Source organism: Anguilla rostrata, chromosome 7, assembly GCF_018555375.3.
Source record: "Anguilla rostrata isolate EN2019 chromosome 7, ASM1855537v3, whole genome shotgun sequence".
NCBI classification, from domain to species: domain Eukaryota; kingdom Metazoa; phylum Chordata; class Actinopteri; order Anguilliformes; family Anguillidae; genus Anguilla; species Anguilla rostrata.
Genome location: NC_057939.1, coordinates 4435216 through 4445655, shown reverse-complemented (window position 1 = coordinate 4445655; position 10440 = coordinate 4435216). Strand labels below are relative to the sequence as shown.

The window sequence follows — 10440 nt, the reverse complement described above, 5'->3', positions numbered from 1 at the left end:
GTCTTAAAGGGCCAGCCCCCGCCCCAGTTTCCAGACGGAGGCTGTGATGTCATACCACGGGCTTTCGCGGTTGGAGGCGAGCTGCTCGCGGTATCGCTCGCCGTGTTCTCAGAGTACCCTCGGGGGTCCTCGCCACGGGCATGCGGCGGTAAGATGTGCGCTGTCGCCCTGGCGATGGCTCGCTGTCGCCCTGGCGATGCCCGGGACAGGCTGTGCGGTGACCTGGAACAAGCTCCGCCCACCAAGCCAAAATTAACCGATACAACATCCATCACCGTAACCTGCGCAGCACAGCACGCAGGAACTATGGACCACTGGAGAACTATCCACATGTGAGGTCAATGTTAACAGAGCAAAGGCTCTCTTTAAATGTCAGTTTTGTGCATTTTTATTGCTAATAATACATAAATACATAGGATTATAAAACTTTTGCAGAGCATACATATTCACACGTACTGTGTAACATTTAATTTCAATTATCCAGTCATGTAAACAGAATCCTGATCTACCCTGGCTACGAAGTGACTCAGCCGGTAAAGGCTCTTTCCAGGAGCACCGGTCCTGTGTACCTTAGCCATTACAGGACAGGAACAGGGCCAGCATTAACTGACTACAACCCCCCTCCCCCCGCCCCCGCCCCCCCCTGCCTAACAGTGGTGGGACAGGACTGGTTTCATATGGCCAGGGGTAGAGTGCTTTTAAATTGGCCACCAGTCCACTCCTCCTGTTGCTGCTGCATTAGCTCTCCTAACAGTGCCCACAGGCTATCGGGCTGCCATTAGCGAGGGACACGCCTGACACGGCTGTCCCCTGAGTGACGCTGGCTGGCTCTGCCCTCCTGCCGCACTGCGATGGCCGTCGTGTGGGGAAAACAGAGGCTGGGGCGGGTAGACCAGCACACACAGGGGCTGGTAGACCAGCACACACAGGGGGGGGGGCTGAACTGCCCCTTGTGCACATGTGAGGGGCACAACAAGAAGAAGAGAGGCACCACAGGCGATTTCAAATCGAGGCTGAAAAAATGGCGGTGGGCAGTAAGTTATGTTTTTTCTTCTCTTCAACAGATTGGTGATCACATAACCTATATTACAATTAATTCTTTTTTGAAATAGATCCAATCCAAGTCTCATGGCAGGTTTTGACTGGGTGAATAAAAAGGCAGAACCTGTAAGCCAAACTGTACAAAAATAATAATTCGCTGTAGCGTATTCTAAACGTTCATTTGGACACAGGGCGTAACACTAGGGCACAGAATGACAAACCAAACATCACGTTTTCTGCAGTACACCATTTTGTGCCGAGCCGGTAAGGAGGACGTTGGAACTGCTCAGACTAAGAAGGTATGAAACCTGTATTATGTGAGATATATGATGCTTCCTACTTATTGTTATGCAACACCAGGCATGGTATTGGACATTGGACTAGCGACCAAACGATACTTGGTACGTTGGTACGGCACTACATACCGCCTTGGAAGAAAGACAAACTCACAAAGCAGGCATACTCAAATATGGCCCCCAAGGTCATTAGTAGTGCTGGCTGTCTCTGAGTGTCTGATAGTCCACAGTCCAATAATGTCACTGATTGGCTGGAGATTACACTCCCCTGGTGCGCCCGGTTTAAATCAGTCCCTGATTGGAGGAGAGGAATGAAACCCAGCAGCACTGCCGGCCCCATGGGCCAGATTTGAGTATCACTGCCATAGAGGAAGCAGACATTGTGGCTCTGGTTACAGAATTACCCACAATTCCATAAAGGAAACAGACGTTGTGGCTCAGGTTATGGAATTACCCACAATGCCATAAAGGAAGCAGACATTGTGGCCCTGGTTAAGGAATTACCCACAATGCTGACTCTCAGTGAGGACACAGCAGACGTATCTTTTGAGCAAGGCGCTTAAATTAATTTTTTCCATCAATGCCCAGTGGCATAAAACTGGTAGTGTGGCAAATGTTGTGTGTGGTAAGCCATCTACTGAGCCCAAAGAAATATAAATAAATCACACATGCACACACACACACACACACACACATAATGTCATTCCTTATTCTTTTCTAATTTTATATATAATCAGCCATTGTTTGTCAAGCAGCACTTTATATCTTGTTGGGACCAGATACTAATTTTCCCACAATTCCAATTAAATTGTAGGACAAGAGCTCTGAAAGGCATTTGTCATAAATTGAATATAATCTAAACACGGGGATCATGTTTAGCTGACAATAGTCCCTGGGAAGCCTGAATAATGAATGCTCCTTCTACTCACTCACTTCTTTCCTTATATGTTACTCCGCTGCGAGACACTGCATTACAGATGCCTCCCATGGAATTTAATGGAATTTAATTGCACTAGAAATTTGCATAATTGCCTCGCTGTGATTCAACAGTGTTCTGTACAACAATTATATCTATACAAAAGAGGACCTTCTGAAACATTAAGTACTTTTCCAATGCTCATAATTTAAGGACAGTGTCTCCGGTTGCCAAGGGAAAGGGATGGTGATTTGGTCGTGCAGTAAATTCTGCTCTGAAATCACCTGTGTGATGTTAGGGTTAGGGGCATTGTGAAATGGTGTTTAAAAAAAATGGATGCCTTACTGACTCTTGCTTTAATTTGGCGTAGTGTGGGAACTTGAGACTCAGACAGTACGGCAGGTTTGACCCATGCCATCTACCCAGACATTTCGCTGCTAGACTTAAGACAGAGTCCACTTGTTGCTGGAGTGTTTTATAATGGCCACGCAATTCCAAGTAAGCCATTTTTTTTCTGAACAGAACAGCGTTTTGATTACAGAGAAAAATTTACCACGCTATAAACCACTGCTTTTTAAAAAAAACGGTCTTATTTTCGGAAAGGTAACACTGCCATCTTCTGGCCACATGAGAAACAGCGCTATCCTACATCCCTTCCCCTGGGGTGCCAGCCTACACAATTCCAGCGTTCAATCAAGCAAATGGCACCCGTGCTAGATCTGTACGGTGGGTAATCCTGAGAAATCTGCCCAAGTCGATTTAAACAGAGTGTGTACTTCCTCACAGACGTACAAACACTGATCAAACCTCGCATGGCTTCCTAAAGGACGTGCCCAGGGGCCACGCCACTTCACACACGCGCGGTATTTCTCCCAGAAAAAAAGCCCTCGGTGCGTTCGAACCATCGATCAGACGCCAGGTCATTAGCTCCGTTCCCCAGCGACGCGCATAACGTCCGCGGAGTTAACTGAAGGGGCGTGAGCCCGCTCCACCACGCAGCCCAACGCAGTTTGTCACATCGACGCGCTGTTTTGGCATTGTGGCCTGTTGCCATGGCTACCACCGAAAACGCATGGCACGGGAGTGCAGCGGGAATGCGTCGCCAGGGAAACGCCAGCAACACGGCCTCAGTGGTCAGACTGTCCACCCTAAGCCAGTAAGCCCGCAAGGCTTTAGCCTCCCGACCTAGCGCAGGGGCCAGCACAGCTCTTACTGCTAATCACGCAGTCTAAAGGCTCGAATCTTAACCCAGATGGAGCTCTTCTACATCAGCTGCTGCTGGTAAAATTAAGCATTTAGAAATAGACAACGACAGCATGTGCCCATCAGCTGTTTTCTTTTCAATGCATTAGCCTACATTTCTGCACATTTTATATATTTACTTACACATCTGAACTTGAGAACCAAAAGAATCATACCAGCTTGCAGCTGAACACAGAGTACCGCTTCACTTGTACAGCACGTGCAGGACAATACAGTGAAGAACTGTGGCTAAGATGTTTCCTGTAATATTACCCACAAGAATTCTCACCCTCATACACAAAACCTCCCATTTACTGTGATAGAGGGCTGTCTCAGTTTACTAGCTGGCTGATCAGTGTGTTCCAAACAGTCACTCATACACCCTATACCGCCACATCTCACATCTCACCATTGCACAAAGCAGATGCACATCCTCTTAGAGCAGGGGTGTCCGGTCTTATCCGAAAAGGGCCGGTGTGGGTGCAGGTCTTCATTTTAGCCCAACGCTGAGACACCTGATTCTACTTATCGGTGTCTCGACCATAATTAGTTAAATCAGCTGAATCGGGTGTTGTAGTGTGGGGCTAAAGGAAAAACCAGAACCTACGCCGGCCCTTTTTGGAATAAGACTGGACACCCCTGTCTTAGAGGAAACGTGCTTGAGCACAGGGAATAGAAACACACTCTTTACCAGTGGGGAAAGCACAATGCCTGGAGGACCGACTGTGCTGCCTTTTCTTCTCCTTTTTCCACAGTGGAGAACAAAAAAAAAAACACGACAGCTTGGTCCCTCGGGCTGTCCAGCGTGTCTGTCGGAGCAAAAGTTTGGTTTACCCACAGAGGAAGTGTCGGACTAACAAAGACAGGCTGTCATCTTAAAGGTACTCCCGCCTTTGAAGAACCACAGAGATAGATGTTAAAAACAGCGACCATCAGCAAAAAGGTTGAAAGGCTGAAACAAGCATGATCTACTATTACTACAATGGAGTACTGTTATCTTTCTATTGTCATAAGAACTGTTAGCCTAACTGAAAACCAAGGCCTTGATTGGTAATTCTCAAATGAACACCGGTAGCAACATTTTAGGGTTAGGTAAGATATTGCCAGCATATAACAGCAATTCACTGATACAGGCACTATGTGGAAACTTGGGAGCAACAGACTAGGCTACTTCTGGTAACACAGCCTTGAGTAAACTGTCCAGGCATATTCCAGGCTCACACAATTCCAGACTGCCGACCTTGTTTACTCTGTGAAATGCGCAAGCCAGATTGCAGAGAGGAAAGATGCTTCAGTGGTGCACAGAAAGGCAATTTAACCGCCATTCTGTGCGATAATGCAGCCAACATTTACGCTTACAGTACTAGCTCTGACAATTGACAATAATAAGTATAATTCAACCACAACTTCTGCAGTGTGTGCATAGCTCCTACTGAGACAGAATCATAGTAATGGCTATGCAATTAAGGAGGTAATGTAGACTACTTTCATACATTCAGAATATATATTATACTTTTTTTAATCAATGTGGGTGAGGAAGTGAAGTGGACCTTCGTCACAGCCGTCATTGCACTTTGCTTTCTCATTCAGGGTCATTCACACACAGTCTATAATTATATATAGGTTGATATTAATGGTTATTTGTGGGCACAGTAAGTATCTTAAGAGCCTGTAACTGCAGGCGAGGTGAAAGCTAATAAACGGAAGTGTCGGGAAAAAATGAAACATTGGGCCTACGTCAGGTGTGGCCTTGTTAGTTTGTTATCATGCAAGGAAAAAACTACAATGTAAAGCCGTATAAGTAAATATAAATAATGGAGTGTGTTAACTGGTCTTTTGTGAGATTACAGCGACGGAAAATGTACTTTCCTCTCTTGTTAAAATTGTAGCCGTAAAACTTACCGGGAAATGTTCTGTCAGTGCGCCCGGCTCGCGCGCGCGGTTGGCGAAAAGGGGGGGGGGGGGGCTGTTGGTGTTGCGGTCTTTTTATCCAAATATTTTGTGTATTGGTTGGTTATATTTGGATCGTGTTGTTAGTTTGCAAACCGGTGCATGTTATGGAAGAAGTTGTGTTATACCATTTTCAGTTTACATACAGGTGAAGGAACTTGTATCGGCTATAGACTTTAATAGTCAGGAGTAGTGAGTTGTACAACCGTCGAATCACTTTTGGGGGTGGCAGTGTTTAGCCAGAGGGCGCATATCTATCGGCGCTGGAGCATCATCGCCTTATCACTTCATGACAATCAATAAATCCATAAATAATTTTTTTTTTTTATTGACTCCTGGTGCCCCCTTAAGACAACTACTCCACATTACCTTTTGTGGAGCGCACGTTGGTCATGCCGTAACCACAATCATGCGCACTGGAAGCCAGGGACCGCTACTGAAGAGTGGGGAAATTAATGGGTTTAATTATCATTCTGTACCATAAGAGTTAGTCATTTGGTTCGTGTGTGGCGGTTGGACAGTCAAATCAATCAACGAGATTGGTGGCACTGGAATGTGACCACCAGAGTCAATGGAGGAAAATGAAGCATTTACAGTTTTCCGCCACTAGATGGCAGAATCACAGCAAGCACAATACTGCAGTCCAGTAGTAGTCCACTGCTGCCAGATCAAAAACATTTTTTAGTTTAACAATAAAATGATTGTGTTTGTAAAAGAGCGAAACAATGTTCTCTGCCGCACAACATAAGAACAATGTAAACGTCACACAGGCTGCCGTGTGGTCTTTATTATACCTTACAGCAATGCATTACTGGCTGGTAAACCTCCATACAAATGCAATCTCACAGATATTACATTAATTCGGCAGGGAGAGATGAACCAAATTTGCTTTCCTTTTTAAAAGCGCTGGGTACACTAGATCTCATGGCCTAAAACTGCAGTACTGATTGCGTGATGAATGCTGATTGATAATGATGATGATGATGATGGTCATAAAATGTCTTGTGTGTGAATCAGCAAACTTGAGGAGCACAGAAATCTGCAGAAACACTCCCAAAGGTTACATTTCACACAACCATAGCCAAACTACTGGCTAGGCTGTATTTACCTAGTGATAAATGGGTTTTAAATGTAATCATATAAAATGGGCATACTGGTATTATTATTTTGCCATTATGGAATTGATGACACATCCTACAGGGGTTCAAATTTCTGTACAAATCATCAATAGCTATTCCACGAGCTTGCATGACCTGTATCACCCGGGAGATCTACTCATGAGTACTGTCACTGTGAAAATGAATTGCAAAAAATACATATTCTACAAGCAGTGTCTCGATATTATGTTAAAATCAAGCTGCCATTCTTCCTGAAAGAAAAGAAAAAAAGGACACAAGATTCCACTGTCCAGTAATCTGGTGACACCAAATACTATTTATTAGGGCTTTTGCAAAGACTACAAAAAAATCCTTCGGATGATTTAAATTGCCGTCTGTTTTCTATGTACATGATATGTTACATAAAAATGTACAAAATATAAAACATTCAAAGACAAATGTTTCACCAAAAAAAGTTTTCAAAAGTAGTAAACTCTATGCTCTCACTGAGATGTAACTGCTGAACAGCTGGAACACGTTGTTTGGTTGATGTAACCATGGTGACCTACGCAGGTTGGGCCTGAAATGGTCTTAAATAACTGTAAGATGTCAGTTCAGGGAAAGAAGCATGGTTTGCAGTACATCTGTTTAAAAGTGCATCTCTTTGCTTGGGAGATGAGCAAGCACACTGCCGGTGTGTGTGCGTGTGTGTGTTTGAGATCTTTGTGTGGGAGGGTGTGGCTCCCAGCTGAAAATGTCTCCTAAAAACTGATCCAGAATCAGCAACTCCAAACCCTGATCTTCCAACCATTTTATGTTAAAAAAAATTAAGAAAATTAATAAAAGTAAACAGATCCTATATCTGTGCTTGGGGGTTCAGGCATGTCACAGAGAAGACACAAAGGCCCACGACTTGAGCACAGAAATTAGGATTAACGATCCATAGGTTTTGAGGTTTTTTTTTTTTGTTCTTCGTTTTTTTGCTGCAGGCTGCTGACGTGGTCTGTGATTGGCTAAAAGGGCTGACGGTAGCACCGGCTGTACGTGGGTAATTTTCCTACTTCCTGTATTCAGCAGGCCGGAAGCTAAAACTAAATCCCAGGAACTAGCAGAAAAAACATAGATAAATAAGAGGTAGTCATTTCAGAAAAACCCTCATGTGATCCGTAGCGCTGCAGGAGAATGTGAATGTGGGATAGCTGGGGGCGTGTCCAGCTAAAGCACCTGTCTTCAATGCAGAGACCCCAAGCAGTGACTGCGTAGCTGAGTGGCGGATCGCGGTCAGTGGCAAACAACACAGATGTGGGGTGGCCCTACTAATGCGATTGGCCATTCCAAAATTCCAAAAGAAAAAAAAAAAAAACAGTCAAAACAGGGGCTACAATAGTGGCAGAGTGAATGAATGCATTTAATCGTTAGGAGAGAAATGGCGACAGTTTTGTGTTCTGGCTCACAAATGTGGACATTATCAGTGTGGTTTCTTTTTTAGTCTGCGGGCTGTCGTGTGTCACAGATTTAATGGAAACCTGCTTTGCTTCCCTGAAGTGGTTGAGGTGACTTTTTTGCGTTGATATTAGGAATTGGTACATGCGTCTATATATTGTGTAGCTCCTGCGTTGGCAAGACAACCAATCATTACAAGACAATGCACACTGGCCTCTAATGGCTTGCTGCTTTGCATTTATCTCTTTTTGTTCTTTTTTTTTGTTTGTTTTTTTGTCTGTTTGCAACATACAAGACTTCTCAGCGAAGTTAAGCATAATGTTAACATCAACAGGGCAGAACGCATCTTCAATTCACTGTGCAAGACTCATATTTACATTCCCCACCCTGATAAATTGTGCAAAACCAACCCTTTCCCCCCTCCCCTCCCCACCCCCCACCCCCCAATAAAAAGGTAAATAAAAATACGTCAACGGTCTCCACCCACAGCGGCATCCATGGTGACCTGAAATCATTTTTAAAAGTAAACTTTTTTTTTTTCCATGTACACATAGTAAGAGTTGAAGCAAACATCCCCTCTGGTTATAAAATCAGTTTTGTGCTCATGCCAGTTTAAGTGTTTTCAACTCAACTGAGAAACGTTAAAAAAAAAAAAAAAAAAGAGAAGCATCCCTTCCCAAACCCTTCAAGTAAATGACCTATATGTTGCCTATGGCCATATTCTTGCTCTTAATAGAACACCATAGAATAGAACTAGATAGGTGTTGAGGCAGCTGAAGGGGATTGTGGGAAGAGTATGCTTCAGGCTATAGGTAGTCCACAGGAGGTGAAGTCCTCCTCGTTGCCTCGGTCTCCTCCACATGTGACGTGTGTTTGAGAGAATGTGAGTGGAAGTGTTCATTCACTACCTTCACAGACAGAAAAAACTTCTAAGTGTGCCGTGCTCTCCATTCTTGCCGATTTCTTTATCCCCCAAAAGAAACAGGGTCACAGATCCATAGCTTCACGGTTGCTTGTGAATACTGTTTGCAAATTTAAGGCAGTAAGAAAGCACCATCATCATCAAACGTTGTTCCCCACTCACTCTCTGGCCCTTCGACAAAAGTCGTCTAACTTCACCAGATTCCTGTTTAATATATTTCTGATCTGCTTAAGAGTAGGGTGAACAACAAGGCTTGGGTCAAACAATTTTAAAAAAATGGAAGAAACAAATCATTTTAATGAACTACAATCTCAAAGAATGAGAATCAAACTAGAAAAAAAAACAAAAACTAGAATGTCAAAGTGGATGTCTACGTCACTGAGCCATCGGCAGTAATGGCAATTTGGCACCTGTCCAGTGTTTCACAGTAGCAGTAGCCTGACATGTGACACAAAGCGCTGCTGTGCTCGTTGGTATGGGGGGCGTATCGTGTGGGTGGTGGAGCGGGCGCCTGCTATCCATAGGCTGGCTTAGTCACCTGACCAGCACCACGCAAGCCTATTGGAGCAGGACTCTCGTCATCTCTCCGTAGCACCTCAGAAAAAACTGATGAAGTAGTTTGGCCCTGTAAAATACCGCCCCCGTGTGGTGGAAAAGCAAACCTGATACTGAACGAAACAGAAAGGATAATTCCAGTTCAGTTCCACTGTGTAGCGCAGACCCGAGCGCCCTGCCTTCGCCGCGCGCGCGGCCTGCTCTGGAGCTGCGTGAGGGGAGGCGGGAGGGCGGGCGTCCCGGTGGGGCAGCGCGCGCCGAAACGGAGCCGCCACGCCTCTTTCCCCCCGCCTGACAGGAAGTGCGCGCGCGTCTGCCTGCCTGCGACATCGCGCGCCCCCCTTCTGGCCTCGCGGCTCGCCCCCATTCCCCCCGCCCCCCCCCTCCCCCCACCCTCTCGCTGGTAAAGAACGGCGGTTAGCCGGGGGATGCGCTACAGGGTGGACTCCAGCGAGGAGTCGAGCGGGTCGTCGTGGTGACTGGCGCTGTCGCTGTCGCAGCTCTGGGCGCTGGAGTAGTTGGCGGCTTCCTGCAGCCTCATCAGCATGCTCATCTGGAACAGAGAGGAGGGAGGGGGGGAGACGGCTTTAACGGCGCCCGCGCGCCACGCCCCAACGCCACCGCCGCCAACGCCGCGTCGCTAAACAGCACACCTAGCGGAGGAGTGGGGGGTTTGAGGTGTCCCGGCGTGAGTTGTGTGTGTGTGTGATGTGGGTCGAGTAGTGTGAGTGTGTGTGTGTGTGTGTGTGTGTGTGGTGTGTGTGAGTGTGTGTGTGAGTGTGTGTGTGTGTGTGTGTGTGTGTGTTGGTGTGTGTGTGGTGTGTGTGGTGTGTGGTGTGTGTGGTGTGTGTGTGTGTGTGTGTTGTTGGTGTGAGCTTGGTGGTGTGTGTGTGTGTGTGTGTGAGTGTGAGTGTGTGTGTGTGTGTGTGTTGTGAGTGATGTGTGTGAGTGTGTGAGTGTGTGTGTGGGGGAGTGTGT

General features: G+C 46.0%; 1 protein-coding gene across 9 annotated transcripts in view; it reads right to left on the bottom strand.

Moving 5' to 3' along the window:
- Positions 1–6851: 6851 nt before the first annotated feature.
- Positions 6852–10440, bottom strand: part of nav3 (neuron navigator 3) — a 284512-nt gene continuing 280923 nt past the window's right edge. For all 9 annotated transcript variants that reach the window (XM_064342429.1, XM_064342430.1, XM_064342427.1 and 6 more), the window contains one exon: positions 6852–10015. In XM_064342429.1, coding sequence (XP_064198499.1) covers positions 9896–10015 — 120 coding nt within the window. In that variant the 3' untranslated portion in view covers positions 6852–9895. The remainder of the gene's footprint in view (positions 10016–10440) is intronic.